This window comes from Microtus pennsylvanicus, chromosome 2, assembly GCF_037038515.1.
Source record: "Microtus pennsylvanicus isolate mMicPen1 chromosome 2, mMicPen1.hap1, whole genome shotgun sequence".
Classification (NCBI taxonomy): domain Eukaryota; kingdom Metazoa; phylum Chordata; class Mammalia; order Rodentia; family Cricetidae; genus Microtus; species Microtus pennsylvanicus.
The window spans coordinates 94,052,689-94,075,993 of NC_134580.1; the positions used below are offsets into that span (position 1 = coordinate 94,052,689).

A 23,305-nucleotide genomic window follows, 5' to 3' on the forward strand; every position below is an offset into this window, starting at 1 on the left:
CAGCCACCAGAGTGGTTTTCTAGATTTTCATTTACTCCATCTTGTTTTATAAGGATCTTTCTAAAAGTTGTGTTTTCTTCCTTTCATTCATAAAATTGGCTATTTCCTTCAAAAGATGCGTGCATTTCACCATTAGCATTAAGCAGAGGGGCTTTAAAGTATGTCAGAGACTCGCAGGCTTTCTCATAGCCAAGAGTGACTATTATAGAACATCCCCATTGTCTCAGTGTGTGGGTGCACCCCTCGCGGTCCTGAGTTCCATGCTCGTACTCTCTCTCCTTCTGCTCCTGATTTGGACCTTGAGATTTCTGTCTGGGGCTCTAAATTGGGTCTCTGTATGGGGATGTTCTATCGGGAACTCACCAAGGCCAGCTGGCCTGGGTCTGAAAAAACCTGGGATAAAACCGGACTCGCTGAACATAGCGGACAATGAGGACTACTGAGAACTCAAGAACAATGGCAGTGGGTTTTTGATCCTACTGCACGTACTGGCTTTGTGGGAGCCTAAGCAGTTTGGATGCTCACTTTACTAGACCTGGATGGAGGTGGGTGGTCCTTGGACTTCCCACAGGGCAGGAAACCCTGATAGCTCTCTGGGCTGACAAGGGAGGGGAACTTGATTGGGGGAGGGGGAGGGAAATGGGAGGAGGTGGTGGGGAAGAGACAGAAATCTTTAATTAATAAATAAATAAATGGAAAAAAAAGAGTGACTCTTATATCTATGTTTTGAGTGAAGTTTAAGACACTTAGTTTTGAACCTTAATCTGTGCAGTGGGAAAAATGAGTTTACCCTTATAACAGGAATTGTTTGGATTTTATGACTATTTAGTGTTGTATAACTGCTTCTTACTACTTTGACATAAATAATTCTCTAAGTACCAGATTTTGTTTAATAATCAGGATCCATTTTATTCCCTTTTGTCCTCTTATTTACACCCCCGTCTTTAAAATGAGTGAATTTAGATTCTTACGAAAAACGAGAGCATTCAAACATGTGTACACACGTGTATTTAACACACCTCTGGCCAAAGGCAGGCAGAGATATTGAAGCTGCAGAGTTGTGCCAGGTTGAGGCAGGCTTTTATCGTAGTGAGATGTTTTTGCAGACATTCTTGATTCTCGGCTTGTCCTTCAGCAGAACCCTCTGCTATGGTGTAGCACTCTGTCTGTGGTCTGTGGTCTGTGTGACAGCACTGAGACCCCACACGCTTGTGTGGGACAGAAGCCAGGCCTTGGACGGCACACCTTGCCTGGTAGCCCACAAGAACTTTGCCCCACATGGACTTTTAGTTTCTGTTTTCAGCTTTCCTTTCTACCCCTGCCCTTTATGTCAACTGCTTCTCGGTGGAACCACAAAGAAAATTGAAGCTTAGCAATTTTACTTTCCCCAGATCTCAGATACTTTAAAAGTAAGATTTTCTTTTCAGCTTTCGATTTAAATAACTTTGTTGTTGTTATTGTTGTTGTTGTTAACCCTCAGAGTTATTTCAAAGTAGAAGGTTTTTTTACTGGATCCAGCTGACCTTCGATTTGAAGGTCTGTTTTTTAAAAAAGCATCATCAGCCACTGACTTCTAAAGTTCACAGACTGCCTGCAGACCCGATATGTTAAGGGAGTGGATTTTCCTGTTGCCCCTCCTCTCAACTTTAACCTCCAACCTTCTCTAACATGTATCATGACAAATAAAACTGCTGAGGTTTGACAGGAGGATATAAAGTCACTAGGCCATCGCATAGAGATGGCCAGGGATTCTTCTCAGCCCGAAATAAATGCTCTGAGCTGGATTTTTCCAGAGGAAGTCGTAAACAGTCATATCACTGTAGTTTTAATAATTATTGGTCAAAAAAAGAGGTATACATATTAAATGATGTTTGACAACTCTAATTTAGTCGTTTTGTTATTGGTTGTCTTTGACCATTAACTTGGATTTCTGTTCTTAATTTTAATGTATACGATTTTAAGCAAGCAACATGCGATACCGATATAAACATGACATTGTATACAGCATTCTAAATGAGTTTTTAGTTTGTGACTAAGACAAACCATATGATAAAAAGCAAACAGTGTGTTTGTATTGCCCTACTTACTTAAAGCCATCTCACCTACAGTGGCTTCTGTCATTTCATGGGGACATGGGCTTACAGAGCACCTCAGCCCATCAGGCTTCCTGAGATTTCACATGTGTGGCAGCTTCTCAGAGAACCCTGCTGTCCAGAGAGTTGTTCATTCTACAATGGGCAGACACTGTCTTGTGAAGTCTTTGGAATGGCTCCGTCAGAACTGGACTCTCTCCCTTACTAGGTCTGAGCGTTGAGCATTAGGAATAGACAAGCAGTTACATAAGTTCTTGACCAGTGCTTCTTTTTTAAGTGGATGGATGGATAGATAGATGGATGGATGGATGGATGGATGGATGGATGGATGGATAGATAGATAGATAGATAGATAGATAGATAGATAGATAGATAGATGGATGGATAAATACATGGACAGACAGATATATTTGTGTTTAGCTATAATGTCTGTGTGTGTGTGTATGTGTGTGTGTGTGTGTGTGTGTGCGTTCACACACACATGCGTGAGTGCATGTGTCCAGGCCTTCTTTCTTTGCTCTGATTTTCTCCTAGTTTGGGTATATTTTTGTTCTACCAGTGTGCTAAGACAGGAAAGGCCAAAATATGGGAGGTGCGGGGAGTGTGGAAGTCAGTCACTGGGACTAGAAATGGTGGAGGCAAGGCAGGTCCACCTCTGCAGAGCCGTGCCTCCCAAAGGAGTCAGGACAGCTTCCACAAAAGCACAGTAGGGCCACAGTGTGAGAACTCCCAGTGCCTCTCACCATAGTGCTTCTCTCTTTGGAAGGAGCCAGAGCCCAGACAATATGCGGCCTGAAGTGAAGGCTGAGGGTGGAGATAAGAGATGGAGCACAAATAATGATGATAATGTCGACAACAACCAAGACCTGGACGATGACCCAACGCCTTAGAGTTGGTAGGAAATGGGATTTTTGTATACTTCTTATGGGAGCATTCTTGAGGCCTTTGGGAGCCTCCCTCCCTCCCATGAACTATGTGAACACATGAACAGAGGAACACTTCCATCATATTCCTAGCAGCAGCTGTGTACTTCACTGCATTTGCACAACACTTCCACGTTCATTGACGTGTTTGAGGCTAACCATTCCTCTGGGAAAGTGAAAGCATTTCAAATGGGTCAGAAAAGCCAAGGCTCAGAAAGGAAATGTGATCTGCTCAAGATTAATTCATTCATATCAAAGCCAGCATTCCTTCACTTCCTATTCAGCGAAGCTGTTGCTTAGCATTGCCATGTGCGAGGAACCCCGGGATGGCTGTGAAGCCTGCCTGTGGGGTACAGGGGAACACTCAGATAGGATGTGTGCTCTGATCAGCTGTTCTTATTCTTGGGACAGACCAGCTGAAAAATCTCTTCCTGTTTCAACTTACCAGTTCACTAGTTCCAAACTTGCTAAGACTGGCTGCTGTAGTGTGAAAGAGTCCCAGCCTCACACTCAGCTTGTGAACAGGAAACAGGGACCTAGGGAGTCATTAGGAAAAGTCACGGAAGCCAGAAGTTGGCGCTCTGGGGCTTGTGGCATGGACAACTCAAAAAAAGAAAACCTCATGGATAAGGTGAGACAAAGCATCTTATCCATAATAAATACCCAAACTTTCATCTTTATTATGCATCATTTTCCCCTGTGTTATTGGAATGAATAAGCCTCTTCCATTTGTGTGGTGGAAAGTAAGAAGGCCCCAGATGGATGGAGGTCTTTTCAGCCTCCGATGGGTACTCAGAGAATGACTGTTTCACTATTTACTGTATGGTCTTTGTATTTGCTTTTATCAAGAAACTTCTTCCTTGTGTTCTTATTGACAACGTGTAGACAGACAGACAGATGATTAGCAGTTTTTAAATGAGTACAGGGTGCTCAGTGGGTTCAGCTCATCCTTATGACCGTAGGAGTGCTTGGGTAGTCCTGAAACCAGTGTTCACCCAGTAGGTAGCTCCCTGTGCCACCCTGGTACAGGGGTCCAACGTTAGTCTGGCTCTCAGCGTGCTCCACATTCTTTTGCATATAGCTGCTCTGTCAGGAGAGAACAGGCCTATAAATGCAGGGCTGGAAGTGGTTGAGGATTCTCTTGAAAAAAGGCAACAATGAAAGGTAGGATCCTGATATGAAGCCCAAGGTATGAAGGTAGATCTACATTAACTGCCTGTTGAAAACAATGGCGACCAGCAGTGTTAATACGGGACTTTTCTTATTTGTTTATCTTTAGTAATTTTTGAAAATATTTTCCCCAGCTGAACTACCTCAGTCCAAAAAACCTAAAATGATTCAAACTCTGAAACTCACCAGGGTACTCAAGAAGTTCGGAGTTTCAGAGCTTTCCGGCTTGGAGGTGTTCAACCTATAGTTTCATTCTAGCTTGGGGATGCAAGCGAGAGATCTTGTTGTGATGTCCTTGGTCTTCTATAACCTTACAGTAGTCAGTGAAGTCCTCCTTTTCCTGCTAGGATGGGCTAAAACCATGGAAATGGTTGTGACCGAAAGAGAAAGTCTACAAAAAATTCATTTCAAAATTATTTTCTGTAATTCTGATGTGTCCAGAGAAATATTGCCTTAAAAGGAGAAGACCTAGGGTGGTGGTACACACCTTTAATCCCAGCACTAGGGAGGCAGAGGCAGTGGGACCTCCATGAGTTCAAGGCCTGATCTACATAGCAAGTGCCAGGTCAGCCAGGGTTATGTAGTCTCAGGAGGAGAAAAAGGAAGAAAGAAAGATGGGATGGGGTAGGGGGTAAAGGCGTCTGTGTATCAGAAATCATGGTTTAGGTGGCTTTTTGCCACATTTGGCTTTGGTTGGAATTATAGGCTTTCACCTGTACATTGGGTAGAGTAAACAGTTAACTCAGGTAAAGGAGATTCTGGTACTGGCTGTCATGCAGTGGTTTCCTTGGAGACAGATGTGCCGCAGATCCCCCATCCTGCGTGTGTGAAGTATGCTTCTCTTTTCATATCACATCCTTGACCAGTAGGAACACAGGACCCCCAAAGAGGCAGAAACTTGGTGTTCTTCTTTCCTGTGGCCCTTCATCCTCTCCTAGCACTCCTGGTATTGCCCCCTCCCATGCTCTGCAGCCTGGTACTCACCTGAGGTGCACTTTCTTTGTCTCCTGCCTTATTCAGATCCCAGCTCTTCAGCCTACCTACTGTCATTTGAACCTGTCCCCCAGTTTGATGTTGTTTATCAATCGAATTGCTGTCTTTTCTTTGAAACTTTCTTTTCTTTCTCTTTTACCTGTGATTATATGGTCTGTAAAGAAATCTCATTGCTGTTTCTCTGACTGAGACATAGAACCCTAAGAGGAGAAAGAGACACAGGAAGAGCCCCACCATTTCACCAAGGCATTTCTTGGATTGCAGAAGAGCCAGACACTCTATCGAAGTTCCCTTGGCTCAGACCTGGGAGGCCCATTTCCAAGCCTGCCTTTCCTTTCATTTCTTCCTATAACGATGGGAAAGTTAATTAACAGCTAAATCAAAATGTATTTATTACCCTTCACAATGAGATTCACTTGCATTTACATGTTGAGGTTCTGTTACCACTAGACATAGGCTGTCAAACTTTTATTTATGCAGAATAACTATCCTGGTTGCACTTAAGTGACATCACATATGATTTTTAATTTTTTCCATGACTCAAAGTGCTCCACATTTTGAGTATTGCAAGGTGGAGTTGGTGATGCTGCATCTGTCCACATCTGTTGAGTCTCTTCTCCACAAACTACCCGCAAAAGGACATGGTCCATTTTGAAACGAGTTTGAACTTGCTGAATATTGGTGACCAGTGGGGAAGGTAAATTACAGCTCACACTGCAGAAACAGGTAGCAGGGGAGCAGCGAGCGAAATCTTTCCTTTTTCTGGGCTGCTGAGAGGTGGTAGCTGTTAAAGAGCTGTCTGCTAAGTCATCCCGAGCTAATGCAAATTAACAGTTGTTTTCTTTCAGAACTGTATGACTGGATAAACATTTACCATTTGTTTCGTTTCTACTCATCTCTTAAAACAGTTGCTACAGGTCTTAATAGTAAGACTCGAAACATATAATGTATTAGCCTTGGCACATCAAAATATTGTTCATCTTCCAAACTTGAGATATTCCAGTTTGGCTTCTCACTGAGTTTATAATGTATCTGAGTGTATGTATCTAAAAACGCATCTTACTAATCTCCTGGAATTGATTTAAAAAAAAAAAAGTTCCTGGAGCTTGTCGCTATTCCCAGCTTCAACATGGTCTGTCACTTGTGAGATGGATGGGCATTGTGCTCTATCTCAGTCTTTGAGGGCCCTCGACACGAAATCTGAACCACGGATACTTTGGGAAAGAGGCCTATGATACTTGTGCAAATTAATAATGGGGTTAAAATGGAGCTAAAGCCATAGCTGGGAAAGCAGTGCTCCTTGCTTTTTAAGCAAGCCTTTCTCATGCCTCGCAGGACCACCTTTTCTCATGGCGCCAGTGTGGCAACGGCCAGGGGTAAAGAATTTCACCAAGTGAACAACAGTATCTAGTAAATTTGTGTTCCGAACTCTCCCGAAAGGTTTATTCCACTGCAGTCGTTAACATTCCTGGAGCCTGAGTCTGCCAAGCGCTTGCACTCAGTTCACAGGCTTCCAATTTAGCATGACAAAGTTGCTCCCATTTGCAAATGTGAAACGTGGAGCCCCAAATGGAGCCTCACAGTGAACTGCGCCTGGGGATGAGATCCTAGAGATACAGTATAAAGGATTATCTAGGATCATGTGGATGGTTCGCGGTTGCCTTTGTCTGGCTGCTGGGTTAGATCATTCTTGGCAAGTTGGGTGAATTAGTATCCTATTCCTGAGCCCCATTTCATTACCTAGTTTGGAACTCTTCCACGCCCTGAAAACTTCCATTGAAACGTTCATCAATGGTATTTGCATAGACAAAATGGAATCAAACTATTGACATCTTCTTTAAGAAAAACAAAAAGCAAATGTATGTGACTGGTTTGTCACAAAAGATAATTTATCCAAAGGCACCTGTCTTCTCTAAGAACTCTGCCTGAAAGGGCTTTTAGGGGGAGCCTGGTGAACTTTTTGTCTTTAAAATAAAGCTGTGTTTGAGGTAGGAGAGAAGCTTAGTTTTTGAAATGGCACAATGAATAACAAAGATCTCTTTTCACCCCCCAAAAAAGAGGCACTAAAAGGGACATTTGTTAAACTCTTGAGGAAGAATTGTACTGTTAATATAAAAGTCTAGATATAAGAAAGAGGAGCCTGGAGGAAGGGGAAGGCCAGGTACTGTTGGAGACATGCTGGCTCGGAGAGCAGCCTGTTTCGCATAGGTGGTCACAACAACCTTGTGCTCAAAACTCAGTGATGTTTTTAGTGACCAGGACAGCAAGTCAGTAAGGGTCAGCCAAGCATTCTGACACTGGATGACCCATCCATCTCCGTACTGTCTCACCACGCCCCCAGGAGCCCATCAGTATCTTCTGGCAAACATGGGACAGGTATATCCTCCCGAGGCAAGTCAGGTGATTTGTATTTTTGGGTTTTCAGCATAGGCGGGATCTGTCATTGGTTTGGAAGCTGGCAAGCCCAGGCATCCTGTCTCTTACTGGTTCATGCTACAGATGAGAAAAAGATTTTTCAAATAGTAGCTTGATGAACAAACAGGGTTGGTTATGAGCTGGGAGAGAGAGCAGTAGGTATTTCAAGGCTGTCTATTGGCCACTTCATTGCTGTCCAAAACGGAGCTTTCCTAAGAGCTCCCTTTATAAGAAAAATACCAAGTTCCTGGTCTCCTTCTTTAGAAAACAAAAATAAGGTGTTAGAAACAGAAGTTGCCGAGTCCACAACTCCAGTTATCAAGTCTGGTTGTCTCCCTCATAGGTCAAAATCCAAGCACTCCATTTCCTATCTACAGCCCTCATGATATTTGAAAAGGCTCTGAAGAAAAGCAGTTGTATTGTTATTTTAAAGAACTGGGAAGCAGAATGAAGGCTCAGAAGCTTGAGTGCAGTGGTAACAGAGCACCTGAACTCAGGCTGGAATATTCTCTCCTAATTACTGGTGAGGATTAATTAAGTACAAAGTTACAAGCCTGGAAAGAATTTCTTGATTATTTTTCTTTAATTTTTTTCCTACAAAAAAAAAAAGACCCACCCCATCATTTTCTATTTTAGCAGTTTCCACAACTTAAACATTAAATTCTTATTGTTTGATTTCTGTTATATTAGGAGTGTGTGTTTTGCAATTCTAATCTTCACGCTTTCCTTTCTTATCACTGAAGTGGGCCTTTTGAAGCTGGGAAATTTTTCATAGCAATATTGACAGTGTTCACATTTGCATGATGACAGCCAAGGAATGGAGCAGTAATTTTTGAAATTGCAGAAGTATTTAGAACACTGATAAAAGCTGAAATATATTTTTGATGGATTGAAGTTAAGCATACATGATTTTTTCCTGCTGTCAAAAGGCTCTGAATTTAGTGAATATTTGCCTGCTGCGAGAATGCAAGATTAACATCACAACCATCACCCGGGCACCCAAACCCTGCAATTTAATAGCTTTTTAGGTTCTTTCCTTTTTCTAAACAGCAATTAATCTCATTTTAGTACAATTTTCTCGTTTCTGAAGTCGCTCATTGAATCGCTGTTTTGTTCATATTTGGCTTCAGCTTCTCTGCATAGTCATTAAAGTCCCAATTAATGTCGCCTTTAGCTGAAGAGTGCTCATTTTTATTGAGAAAATGACAGTTGCTGCCATGAGTAGTGCAGTGTAATATACATTAATTGCCCTGTAACACTGGTAATTACGAGTTTTTCAAGCCTCTCAGTAAACTGTCATGCCTAGACAAGACTGTGCTAAAATAGATTACTCATTAGGGAGACCTGGCCTATTTTCTGGTGGGTTCTTAGTGTTGGTTTAAAAAAAAAAAAAATCTTGAGCTTGAACAAATAGTTGCCAAGAGCAATTTCCTCCAACAATATTCTTGTGCTTGGTTTTTCAGCCATCACTTAAGATTGTGGTCAGAAAAGAGACAGGGTGTAGCAGATGCTGCAGATAGTGAGGCTTGAGCATCTCTTTCCGTGGCTCTCAAGAGCAGATCTAGTGGGGCTCCATTCGGGCTTGAATAGCCTGGAACCAAAGACTGCTTCTAGGGGCTGCTGGGTAAACACAGGTTCATTCCCGGGGAGATAGTCGGAAGGCAACCGGTAAGTCATACTATCAAGTCCGAATCACCGCTGTGCAGATTACCGTGAACCCGAGTAGGTGCAGAGCCCATATAGATTCCCGCCAACCCTAAAGTAGGTGCAGAGTTCTATAGATTCCCGTGAACCCTAGAGTAGGTGCAGAACCTATATAGATTCCTGCGAACCCTAAAGTAGGTGCAGAGTTCTATAGATTCCCGTGAGCCCTAGAGTAGGTGCAGAACCTGTATAGATTCCCGTGAGCCCTAGAGTAGGTGCAGAGCCCGTATAGATCCCTGTGGACCGTAGAGTAGGTGCAGAACCTGTATAGATTCCCGCAAACCCCAGAGTAGGTGCAGAGCCATTATACATTCCCGTGAACCCTAGAGTAGGTGCAGAGCCGGTATAGATGGCTGTTGGCTGGAATTCTGTTTGTCTGTTTTTAAAAGATAAAACTCCTTCAATGAGAGCAGCAAAAAGCTTGCATGTGAATCTGCCAAATTTTCCATCAATGCTTTCTGGCTAGTTAGTAAGTTTAGCTGATTTTTTCCCCCAAATCATGTTCTGAATATTTGTGTAGATATAATTTTTCTACTTCCCATTCTGACTAAGTTTCATAGGTTGGTGTTTTAATACAAAGTGAACATGAAAACCATTGGTTTCTCAGAGCTGAGAAAAGGAACTCTTCCTCAAATCCATGCCTGAAGCAGGTGTTCTAACAATCTGCTCTCTCCCTCTCTCTCTAAATGAATTTTGTCACAGCCTTTCACATTTCCTTGCGGTGACGAGCTAATGAAAGTAGATAGTACAATTTGTGCTGACCAGGTAGCAAGTGCCAGCTCACAGCTGAGGATAGCTTTAAAAAAATAAATAAATAAAGTCCAGCATCATATCAGTGATTCACCCATTACACAGCATTAATAGTGAGAGACCTTGGTGTGTTTATCTGTTTGTATTGGTGTGCATTTATCGAATTGTTTGTGACAAGACTAATTGGGGTAATTGTAGACACTGAAATTACCTGTCAGCTATATGTAACCACACTCCCTTTCTTTCTGACGAATGATGACAACTGAGGGACCCCATAGCATTACTCATGATGGCTTTTCGAGTGGTAATAAGGACAATAGGGGCCCTGGCTAATTTGACATGGACAGCCTTCACAACAAGAAGCCAGCTAAATGACTTGTCAGGAGGGGAGAGAAGTCAGAAAAGTAATGGAGTCCCCCATGGCGCTCTGACAGGGAGATGAGGCAATTTCAAGGGGAAGTGAAAAGGCTTCAGTTTGTCAAGTATTTAGAACAATCAGAGAACAGCTAGAGGCTGGAACCTGACAGGGAATCTGTGGACCATGCTAGAGGTTTCCCATAGGGCACTTCCTTCCCGATGGCTGTGGGGTACTCAGGTTCTGTACTCACCACACACTCATGTCCACCACCGTGAGTCTGTTTTACAAAGGCCACTAGTAGTTAAGGTGACAGAGACCTAGCTATGGGGCCATGACGTGAGTCACAGTCACTAACCCGTTGAAGAATAAGGAAGAATCTGGCCCTACAGTCTGTTGGCAGCAGCCCCCACACAAGGATGGTATCAACGCTTTTCTCGTTTGTTTGTTCTGATCATATTGAGTGTTAGAGATAGGGTCTCACTGAGTAGCCCAGGCTGGCCATAAACTTACTCTTCTTCATACTTACTAGGTGCTGGGATTATGGGTATGCATCCGCATGCCCAGCTAGTGTTAACTGTTGACTGAGATCTTATACCAACTTAGTTGAGCCACCCCAAGACACAGTTGACCCCTAGCGTGCTCCTTTCTCACTTGCAACAGCAAGAAAGAAAGTGCAGCACTCAGAAAGGCTGAGACTTCTGTAAGCAGGTCTTTCCTTTGGTTCCATAATAGCTGCAATGCAAGCTAGAAAACATGTGGTTTTGTATTAAAAGGACCTCCTTCTCCCATACCCTGCACCCCCAAAGCTTTAAAGGTTTTGCCTTGATATGTTTAATATGTGGCTAACAGGTTAGGCAGTACGTGGATACGTCTGTAGTTACCTTGTCTTCAGTTCCTGGTTTTCTATACTTAGGGTCTATCTGTGTACCTTGTGGAAAACAACCTCAAGTATCTCTCCTTGATAAGGCAGCCTTTCTTGGTAGGACCTCAGTTTCTTCCTGCACGTAATAAAGAAAGATGAGTAGAGGAAATGCATCCAGTTTAGAACCTCAGTGGATCTCAATAGGAACACATGTTAGGATGAGCTCAGTCTGTGGAGTATTCTCACAGCGGGGCTCCTCCATTCCTTCCCTACTATGTGCTTGAACATCCAGCAGATCCTTTAAATGAGGTAGGGATCTTTTCTGTAAAGATTTTAAAGCCTTTAAACTGTACAGTCTTGAGGCTACAGAGATGGCTCCGTGGCTAAGAGTGCTGATTGTTCTTTTGGAGGACCCGAGTTCAGTTCTGAGCACCAGCATCAAACAGCTCACAATGGCCTGCAACTCCAGCTCCAGGGGATCCAACACCCAAACCTAGCCTCGGCCAGCATCTGCATGTACATGGCATATTCACGCAGATACACATGCACATGTACACTTTTTCTAAATTTAAACTACAAACTCAGTGCTTTGCGAAGACGGAAACGTGTGTTCCATACACTTCCTAATGCACTGCTTTATGTATTACTTTGACATGGGACAAGGCTGCCTTCAAATTTGTGTAATATATTAATATATCATTTAATATTTCTCAATATACCTTAAAACATATAATTTTGCAGTTATTTTAAGACCCACCTATTTTAAGTTCTACTGAGCCAGGTTGCCTGGCTCAGAACAGTTGGACACTCATTCCAAGGAAATTCTCCTGAAATGTTTTTTTTGTTGTTGTTGTTGTTGTTTTTGGCTTTGCTTTTGTTTTGAGGTGAGAGAAGAGGTGGTAGCAGTTGTTCTTTCCCCCAGTAAAAGCAGGTGCCCACACACCCAGTCCCCTTGAACAGGGTTGGCATGGTGTGGCGTTCTTAATGTTGCCACGGCTTGCTTCAAGAGCAGAATAGGCACTCTGCCACACCTAGACCCAGCATACTGCACACCCAATAATGGGCTCAGAGTCATGGGAGCAGCAAGACACAAGCCCAGCCATGCAGAGTAAAGACCTAGTAATGTGCTTGGGGACCTCAGGAGCAGTGGTGCCTCCAGATGGAGGGAGAACCCCTTGCGTGTGCTTGGTGTGCACAGTGAGAATGTAACTTCAGATGCCCAGGCTGTGGGCTGCATAGGAGTCCTTTATTCTCAAGATGCACTCTCCTTTGTGAGTGACTGGGTCATTCCACTCCTAGGACGGGCGTTTCTCCACATGAGCCTTGCTTTAAAAGGATTCTTCATGGACTTCCCAAATATTTGCTCTTGGAAGCTTTTCCACTTGTAGGAAAAATGCTTTATTTCTTTTTAAAAAATCATTTTAAATAAACTGTTCGGTGTTTGTCATTGAATGTTTATGTGTTCTTCACCTTCGGATATATTCAAGTTGTTTTTCGTGTCTTCATATGTAGGCCCCACTGATCTTAGTAGACTCCTTATGCTTGTGTTGTATGCCTGTGTAGTTACTTTAATAATCACCTGTGCTGGGTGTTCTAGGAGGCAGCATAAACAACACTATACCAACACTCTTACGACGGGCTGAGCTGAGGTGCAGAACGCACCACAGCTTCCACCAGCACTGGTGTGGTACAGGAGCCCTGACTGCCGATTTACACATGCTCACCAAGGTCTGGGCCCCGAGCTCCAGCCTCAACCTGAGTCTGTCTTTCTGTCTTCTGTCGTGAAATCTGCTAGTCTAGAGAAAGCTATGGCGCCTTCATTTTCTGTACCATGATGTGGCTTTTAGTGGTAATTCTGTTTCTCCCTTTTAATATTCAATTAAAGGAGCTGTTTTCATGACACTCAACACTCATTTATCCAGTTGTCTATTAACATATACACAAGTGTAAACAAAATGGCTTGTACACATGCATTTGTTTTCTCTTCTGTAGTCTTCAGAATTCTTAATTCATGTCTGCAGATAATTTGTAGACCAGAAGGATAATGTGTGGTATTATATGAAATTAGTCATTTACCTGTGGCATAGTGTTTAAAGCGTTTTCATTTCCTACCTTCCTTCCTCTCTACCTGAAGCCTCCATCAGCATCAGAATAGGCTTTTTCTCTTGACAAAATATGTGCTCTGAGTGAATGATAATTGCTATCATTACTACTATACTTTTTCATTTGTTTATGGTGTTTCTGGGTGTATATGTATTATGTGCACATGTGGATGGGGTGTCGCTGTATACATGTGGAGGCCACGAGTCAACATCAGGTGCCCTCAGTCCTTCTCCACAGTCTATTTCGAGGCAGGGTCTCTCACTGTATCTGGAACCTTTGAACTTCCTAGTATGGCTGACCAGAGGTCCTTCTGCCTCTTCTCTCCATGCCCAGTGCTCAGCTTACAGACACGTACCACCTCACCCTTACACATGTGCCAGGGTCCTCATGCATGTATGACAAGCACACTACAGACCGAACCGCCTCCCCAGGTGACTTCACAAGTCACTTTTACACCCATTCATATTTCTTGACGATGACGTAGAGAATAAGCAACCTGAGTTAAAGGACCACAGAGTTTTAGGGCTGCAGTGCTGTCTTAGACAAGCAGGGTTGGCATATGCTCAGACACTGCACCCTGCCCAGGCTGGTGGCATCACTGGATAGGCAGTTTTGATGCTCGATGTTTTACTCCCCCTCAGTTCTGCCCAGTGTGCCTGTGCCTTCCTGTGTGGCTGCTTGCCCTCAGTCGTTTGCTGAGCTATGCCTGCACCAGGCCCTCCTAAGCGCTAAGGCCCTTATCATGAGAAAGTTGTATGATCGTCCTTCAATCTCTATTTGCAGTTCCACGTCCTCTGACCCTAGAGCTCTGGACTGGGTCGCTCATTTCTCGGGACACTAGATTGTTCAGATTATCCCAAGTGGTCTCCTGCCCTCTCTCCAGTGCCTGCCAGAGCTGTCATTATAGATTGTTTCAGTCACACATATAATTGCTTCATTGCTGGTAACTGGCTTAATATCGTCCCAGACCTCATTGGCTCTTCTTACCTCTGATTTACATATAGCATCCCAGGGCTTTCTTCGGGGCATTTATCTTTTCTCCTCCAAATGATCTGGTGACAGTGGACAGTGATTCAAGTTTTCATCAGCCCAAACATGATACTGTCTTTCTGCCACAAGCCAAAGAAGGGAAGACATCACAAGAGATGCTTTCATTACTGTACTTCAAGGGGGCCCTGTCATGAAGTCAAGAAGGGAAGTTCCTGAAGTCGCCCCACACTGACACTGGCAGGTGCTCTGTGGGCCACCCCATCCCTTCCTAACACCCAGACAAAAGCACCCAGCACTCTTTCCTGCCAATCAAGCTGCACACAACCTGCTGGATACGGTCTGCCCCACGCTGCCTCTCTTTGTCCCTTCGTACTCCAGGAGAAAAATCTCAAGGACTCTGCATGGCGCTAACTGCTAGGCAGCATGCTGATAGGGAAGATTGGTTCATGGGCTCCTAAAGGAGACTGTCATTTTCATTTGTGTTACAAGTAGCCCTAGTAAGTTTCATTGCTCTGATAGCAGTTGTGGGCGTGGAGATCTTTGGACACAGAAGTAGTGTTGTAAATGCTGCTGGGTTTCCAGGCCGGCCTCAGAAGTCACTCACAACCAGTGTGTAGCAGGCCTCACAGGACTAAGGAAGTTTTAAAGGCTCATACTCAAAAGGATTTGAAAGTTTAAGCCAGGCAGTGGTAGAGCACACACTCTGGAGGCAGAAGCAGGTGGATCTCTGTGAATTCGAGGCCAGCCTGGTCTACAGGAGCTAGTTTCAGAATAGGCTTCAAAGCTACACAGAAACGGTCTTGGGGGAAACAAACAAACAAAAAACACCCTGAAAGATTAGAATCCATTTGGATGCGCTGTCAGCAGAAAGACTGCCTCCCTAAATTATGACTGCCATTCACTCACCCGACTCTACCTTTGTTTCTTCTTCTTTTGTTTTGAGACAAGGTCCTGGCTATCCTGGAACTCTGTTGGCCAGGCGGGCCTTGAACTCAGAGATCTGCCTGCCTGCCTAAAGGTGTACGCCACCACTGCCCAGCCACCCTACATTTCTAAAATTTCTTGTTCCATGAACTTTCAAGAATATTCCCAAGAAAAATTCTTACTTGAGCAGTAAGCCTTTTTCTAGAGGGTGGAGATATTAGTTAAGGCCTCTAATATATCTTTGGAAAGGTGTATGTTATATAATCTAGCAATTGTCAGTAACATGATTCATAGAAGGCATTTGCCTGTCCAGTTCTGCTCCGTGTTTCTGAACACACTCTTTCAGATTGTAGCCAGTTAACATCATTAAAAAAAAAAAAAACATGGGTTCCCCTAGAATGACTGTGCTGTCCCTCTTGCTCCTTATGGGAGTTGAAGTCGCCTGAACAGATCCCACCCATTCAGTTTCCGGAGACTCCATATCAAAACACTGCCTCCATTGCTTCCTGCCATCACCTCACACTGTACCCTCTCCCCCATAGAGTAGCGAGAAAGCTCACCCAGGGCCATCCCTTCCCATCTGCATGTGTTTAAAGAACTTGGGAGGTCACATCAACTTCCTTGTTTTGTTTTGTGCCATAGACACCTCGAACATGTGCAATGGTGCTCCTAAGTTGGAAGCCATCTGAGACTACATAGCATGATTCTGAGTGGTCAGAGGGCCTCTCACCTAACATCACATGGCCAGTGAGTTAGATCCCAACAGTCACACACACAGTGTGCACCACACACACACGCACACACACACACCCCTCCTTCCCTACTGTTTACTGGGTTATGCAGATTTTTGACAGGTTATAGGAGTTGCTATATATTTTTTGGTATTGATTGCTTGCCAGGTATGTATCAGCTTTGTATTACTATGGAAGAATCTCTGAAATGGCCAACTTAATAAGGCACATGATTTATTTTGGTTGTATAGGTTTCAAACTATGGTTACTTGGTTCTGTCATTTGGGGCCTTTTAGAACATGCATGACAACTGCATGTGGCCAAGAAAACCTGATTTCCTCATAGTGTCTGAGAAGCACAGCAAGATCGGAAAGGATTGCTTCCTAGTCCCTTCAAGGGCACACTCCTTTAACCTAACTTCCTTTTCAGTAGCGCTACCCCCCTCAAAGGTTCCACCACCTTCCAAGACACCAGAGGCTGGTGACTGAGCCTCTGAGAGACACTTAGGGAAGCCGTCTAGCAGATGTGTCTGGCTGGCAGATACTCCCTCTGGTTGAGGAAGCTCTTTAACTTGCTGTCAGCCCTGTCCATCTCTGGTTTTGTTACCTGCACTTCCAGTGCCCCATCCAGTGTCAGTCATTGTTTGAGAGGCCTCCTCCTATGCTTTCCTCTAGGAGGGTCAGAGTTTTAGGTCTTATGTAGTCTTTAAACCCATGTTAGCTAACTTTTGCATCATATATTGCATCTAGATCTCAAGAGTGTTAAAATTTTAGGTTTTGTGTAGTGTTTAAGTTCCTTTTTAGCTGATTTCTGTGTATCATCTATATGTCTAATTTGATTCTTTCCTGCATGAATCTCTAGTTTTCCCAGTACCAGAAGACTGGTCTGTACCTGTGATACTCAGGGCCCTTCCCATGTTAGAGCTTAGGAGTCGGTCTGAGATCCACATTCTCTGTGAAATGACCTGAGTATCGGAGAGTCAGTCTAAGCCTAACCAGGTCCAGCCTTGGCAGCTTGTTAGAAAGGACTGTAGTCCCCCAGCGGCAGACTCCTCCCCTTTCGTGGAAGTGGCTTTACAGCATCTCACAGTGACTTCACATCTGCTGAGTTCTAGTTGGGAAAGCTGTTTTGAAAGTTGACACAGTTAAATGTTTGTTGTGTGTTTAGAAATGTATTAGTCACAGTATAGACACAGAAGCAGCTGGGCCTCCTGCTCCCACCTGTTCAAACCACTGAGGCAAAGCCACCTGGAAGTATTCAGCAACAAGAACTTCGCTCTCTCCTGAAATGCCCTCAGCTAGCGGGGATTGGCCTGTGTGCACAGTGACCTGCAGATCCCATGCATCCCCGCTGAGATGAGAGGCAAGAGTAGAAGCACGGTACCCAGGTTGGAAGAGGAGGATGAGGAAACAATGGCTTCTAATTTGCCCCATACCAAGGAGCAATTTCAAACGGCCAGTCACCGGTTGGGAGGTCTATTCCTGGGAATCTTTGATTCACTTTCTCCACAGGAAATCACTTGAGGGAGATGCAGTTCCGGGTGTCTTGTGCTAGCACAAATAGGAGGCTGTGGTCCTATCACCTGACATTGCTTCCTGCTTCCCCAAAGACCGCACATTCTCAGGGATGTCAGATTTCATAGGAAGTCAGAGGTTAGAGGGAAATTTCGCATGAACCACCAGATCCATGGTGCAAACTATAAGGAGAGTATTCCTTGGTGCCTTGAGCCTTGTGGAGAGAGTGGTGTGTGACCTGTAGCCTCTGTCCTGCTGACTCCATGAAAGTGTGGCTGAGCAGGGAAACCAGGCAGGCAGAACTCAGGCTTCGTCTGTGGCTGTGGGACAAAGAGGAAAGACTGAAGACATCTGAGAACGTCAAAGAACCCAGACTCTTCAATGGAAGAGTTTCTACAAAAACCTTTGAATCCAGCTCTGCATGTCTAAGTACCGAGGTTGTCCTTCTTGCTTCAGTCGTGTTCTAGATGCATCTATTATGTGAATTAGAACTGGTTTCCAGCATCTTAGGAAAACAGGTTCATAGAGAGCGGAAGGGAAAAAGAGGCATGCCTGAAGGTAAAGGTTATCCCTGAGCCTTCTGGGACAGCAGGAGACAGCAGCCATAGGAAGTCCCCTCACATGTTCTAAACAGTACAGGTAAGCATGTCGTCCTTATTACCTCTCAAGGTGGTGTATCAGTCAGTGCCCTCCAAAGACACAAAAACAGAAGGTTATGTGGGTACATATATTTGTCTTGAGGTAGGGTTTTTTCTGTGAAGCTTACTCTGGCCCTAAGCTTGCCATCCTCCTGCCTCAGTCTCCTAAGAGCTGAGTTTGCAGAAGCACACCAACACGCTGGGTTATGTAGATGATGCTGAGGGCTTGAGCCTGGCTCCCCTTATAGAAGCTGTCCTTATAGAAGCTGCAGGGTAGGCCTGCAGGCTGGGACCTCAAGCAGCATTCAGGAAATGGGCCCTTCTCCTCTGCAAATGTGGTTCAATCTGCCAGCTGATTGAATGACTCACACCCACCTGACTAGCAGGCGCTCTGCCTTCCTTAAAGTCACTGTTTCTTGATAATCACCAGAACGCTGTCACAGCCAGGACTAGCTTGATGAATGGCTCAGTCAGTGGGCACAGTGTAGAGTTCAGCTGTCACAGCGAGGCGCTCTTGCCACCTTTCTGCCAATGAGGAAACATGAAGCTCAAACAAACACTGTAGGATGCTTACTGAGAGTGACTGTCATCTGCAGGCCAGCCCAGCCTTAGGTCTGACTCAAGAGAGCAGCTCTACAGGTCTGTCGTCTCGGGTTGTTAGAAAATATCTTGTCACCTATCTCAAAGAAAACTCATCTCCTCTCACCTCCATCTCTTTTCCCTTGGCTATTAGCTCCCCTTCCACATGTTTGTCTTCCCTACTCAGCCTGCTTTAGTTGCCTTTTCTAATTTTCTCTCAGTTTTAGTTCATTAGCCTTTAAAACAATTATCACTAACTAAAATTAAAATTGTAAAAGGAGGTCGGGCAGTAGTGGCACACACCTTTAATCCCAGCACTCAGGAGGCAGAGGCAGGTGGATCTCTGTGAGTTCAAGGCCAGCCTGGTCTACCAAAACTAGTTCCAGGACAGGCTTCAAAGCTACAGAGAAAACTTGTCTATAAAAAAAAAATGTAAAAGGAAAGGGGCAAATGAGGAAGCTAGTAGATGGAATTGTGGCTGATCCAGGGTCTCTAGTAACAACCCTGGTTTGATCAGGGTGGGGAAATCACCAGTGGAGTTGGGGGTGGGGTCAAAATCAGAGAAAAGGACAAAGAGCCAGAGCGAGAACTCAGTCTTAATGTCGTGCAGGAGACGGTCTCTTCCTGGTGATATCTAACAGTCTAGGCTAACTCTTGGGCCTATAGGGATGCTGTCCAATTCTGATAGGCATATTCTTGTCAAGTGCCCGAGCAGAGCATCTCAAGCTGCTGCGTGTCAGAGCTCCACTGCTGCCCCGCAAGGCCCCACACTCCACAAGGCAGCCTCTCGGGAGCTCAGTCCAGGAGCCAGGCTGGAGGAATCTCCAGGTATACCGTCGGGCAGCACAGTGTGAAAAAGTGAAGCCTGTGATGAGTGGGTCGTGGTAGGAAGTCACCTCCTTACAGACGGAGGGCAGAGTGGAAGGCAAGCTGAAAGCTCGGGCATTCCGTATAGCATCCTGGGTGATGCGACTTTTCTTAGTGCCCCCACTGGGAAGGATAACCAGTAGCAGTTATATGAGCACATGTCCGTACACAGGCATGCTAACAGTGGATCTGTTTCAGCTCTCTTTCTGTTGCTGTAATAAAAACACTAACCAAAACCAGCCTGGGGAGGAACTGTTCATCCCTGAGGGAGGTCAGAGCAGGAACCCAAGCAGGAGCCTAGAAGCAGAAATTGAAGCAGAGACCAGGAAGGAATGCTGCTTACTGGCTTACTTAGCCTGTTTTCTCAGATTACCTAGAACCACCTTCCTGGAGGCAACACTACCCACCATAGGCTTCCCCTGCCCCCACCCCCTATCAGTTATTAATCAAGAAAATGTCACACAGGCGTGCCCATTGGCCAATCTGATAGATAAAATTCCAAAACTGAGGTTCATCGTAAGTGACTCCAGTTTGTGCCAAGTTGACCAAAACTGATCAGACCCTTGTAAGATTCCAATTCATGTAGCTTGGGGCTGACCTGGGAGCGTATTTGTAAACCATCCCAGTTGATTCCCATGTGCAGCAAGGCCTGCAAGCCAAAGTTCTAGACTGAGACTGACCCGTTGCTTTTAGCCCCACTGCAAAGCAGTGGTGCCTGAGCGAGGTCTGCATGGCCCAGCGGCTGGCTCCAGCTTCCATATGTGATCCTCCCATAAAGATCGCATGGGGTAAAGAGACGAGCTCCAGCAAATGACTAAATTCAGCAGACCTGTGCCCCGACGGCTTTTAAAGAAATCTCTCCAAAGCACTTACTTCCGGGACAGAGTTAGAGACCTCCATTGGTTCTTCTTTTCCAAAATTTGGCACTGTTAAAATAATGCTGCTAACAACATATGCTTTCAAAGTAGAATGTATAGTATTTTTCTCCAGTTCTAAAATCCCCAAGGCTCTGAAAACCAACTTTGGAATAAAGTAAACCCCAAAACACATGTAGCCACAAAATCCAAGCAGCACTCATGTTGGCCCTCTTAGAAACTTAATGTAACTGTCTCGTGGTGCAAAAGTCCTCTGTTTAGCTTTAGAAATATGAGGACACTTGGTGACAGGGTGGTGCTTTGTTCACGGTGGACGTGACGTCATATGCAATATTTTTCAACTTCTAAATCTGATAAGTGTAACTCTCAGAGCCTTCTGGCCCATGGAGTTCAGATAAAGGGTTGTGGCCCTGGTTTACTTATGTGATTCGTTCCCTGAGGACCTACTCTGATCTGGGGCAGCAGCCTCGCCCCACAGGTCAGCTGTACTCTCACCATGGCCTTGTTTGAATTACCCTGACAAGCGATGACATTCATCTCAGCAGGAACCAAGTCAGTTCTGCCTACCATGGCACCGGTATGCCTGGCCGTGAGCTGGCACAGTCAGGCTCCAGGAAACGCACGTTGAGGGAATACAGGGACGGACCATAAGCTGCTTCCTCTGGCTTCATGCTCTTAACAGTCATTTCCCTAAGTGCTAGGAGCACCCTAGTGACGTCTGTGTGACTAGGTCACTAAATTCTAAGAGAATTAAGTTGAAGGTGGGAAGACACAACTTTAGACAGTGGGTTGATTTCTCGGGTAGGAAAGAAAAACCTCTGTGACCCCAAAAGTAATGCCATTGCAAGAAACAGACTGTAGCATGGGGTAATGTTTGGATTTCAATGATACAGCCTGCTCATGACTTCCATGTTGGATGGCACAGCTCTAGATCTTGAACTCAGGCGTATTTCATTCTGACATACATGGGGCACTGTCTAAGCCCAGGAGACATCACTAAGCTCCAAAGAAGGGATAAAGTCATTCCAAGCAGAAAAAGACCAAGTGATGCAAATGAAATCAGAAGATGGAAATGCTAAAGACATGGGTATACTCGGAGAACCATTCCCGGTCCTGTATATCAGACACCAGTGTCCCCTAGATGGGATGTAGTGGAAAGGAGGGAAAAGTGAGTGTTCCGAGAAGCAAGGTCCCCAGACTCTTGTTCACCTGGGACAGAAGCTTGGACTTTGCCACCTGTAGATGTGTGTCACAGGGGTTAATAATAAGCCTGGTATCAGAATCCACTTGGCAGGTGAGCCTTTCAGGCCTCCAGCCAGGGGGAAACCGTCTGCCCAGGTTCTGTAATCTCAGCTGCTGTTCCAGGGTTGTTTAGAAACCTTGAGAAACGATTTTCTGTTCCACTCCTTACCATCTCTTGTCCTTGGTGCCTCTGGCAGTCACTTTCTCCACACCAGAAGCACAGTGTGGCATGGAGGCCCACTGAGTTAAACTGGGAACTGCCTTCTAACCTGTCGCTAGAGGTGGTTACTACACAGCACAAAGAAGTGGGGACATGCTCTCCTGGACACGTGGATCATGGGCCAGCCTGCAGCAAACATAGCTCACCAACAGGTTTGCTCTGAGGACAAGGCAGGCTCAGCTGCGCCAAAGGCACCTACAGACATGGGGTCTCTCTCTTTGTGTCTTCCACCCAGTTCTTTCCGAGGGCTAACAAACCTCAAACTGCCTGACTCAAAACAGAAACACCACTTGTCCGGTTTGTTGTTTCATTTGTTTTCAGATTGAACTTGAACTATTGAAGGCAGAGTTGGCACCGCGAGTTTGTCCTGTGCACGTCTGAAGAGAATGCAGAGTATTGATTCACAGACCCCAGGCATTTGAATAGAAATTAGACCAATAATTTAACTTCAATTTCCAAAAAAGCCTTTCCTGGAAGAGCTGTCACATTGTGTGGTTTTTCCTTGTTATTAAAAGAAGGTGCTAGGTGCTGGTGGGTTTCTCAGAGTCTGAGTCAGCGTTGATTTGAGATTTTGTTGAAGAATCATTCTGAGCTTGGCCCATGCAAGATTTGTGACACGTGGGCTGACTACCATGTGCTCTACGGGGACAGCTCGCAGTTCAAGCACCGATTTCTAGAAAAACCAAAGAAGCAAAAAGGAAGTAAATCTACTCCTTATCTAAGTCTGGGGCCCAGATTCTCGCAGTTACTGCTGATGGCTGGGGTTAAACTGCCCCTTGACAACTTGTAAAGCTCTTTGTCTTACACAGCAAGAAAATCAATGCCAAATTATCTCAAGAATATTATTGATGACCTAAGTGTCATTTTCTGTTTTTATTACTTCTCATTGTATTTGGCTTGTAATTCAAACCACTTTCTAATTAATTTGGTTTGGCTCAGTCGGAATAGAAAAAGCGAACTATCTAATAGGTGGCACGTGTTGCCGAGAAACCTACAAGTTCCTTATTTCCCCAAGATCAGTCACCCATGAAATAACTTACCAAACTTTTGTTTTTCTAGCAAATTCTCAAGAAATACAATAAAATTAAATTTGTCTAGTCCAGAGAAGCGGGAAGAAGCCTGAAGAGCAGAAGTGACCCAAAAGCCCAGCTTTATCTGCTCTAATCTCTCCTCTGGTTGTTAAAATATCCCGAGGCACTCAATCCTGTTGCATTTTAATTTCAAAGCCATGTGTTGAGCTAGCAAAGAGCACGTGTTCCTGATTTGGACTCCGGCTGTTAAGCAGAATTCGGGGCTGGCTGGGACAGGGTCTCCAGAAGGTCAAAGGCCTAGAGCCTACATCTTGGTTAGCCCT

General features: G+C 44.7%; 1 protein-coding gene across 6 annotated transcripts in view; it reads left to right on the top strand.

The window, feature by feature from the left end:
* The window catches only part of Cdin1 (CDAN1 interacting nuclease 1), a 240,042-nt gene that overhangs the window by 153,913 nt on the left and 62,824 nt on the right, over positions 1-23,305 (top strand). The window contains exon 11 of one of the 6 annotated variants that reach the window (XM_075961759.1): positions 22,273-22,384. The exons of the other annotated variants lie outside the window; for them this stretch is intronic. Coding sequence (XP_075817874.1) covers positions 22,273-22,291 — 19 coding nt within the window. The 3' untranslated portion in view covers positions 22,292-22,384. Of the gene's footprint in view, positions 1-22,272; positions 22,385-23,305 lie in introns of those variants that run through there. 6 annotated transcript variants of the gene reach the window in all.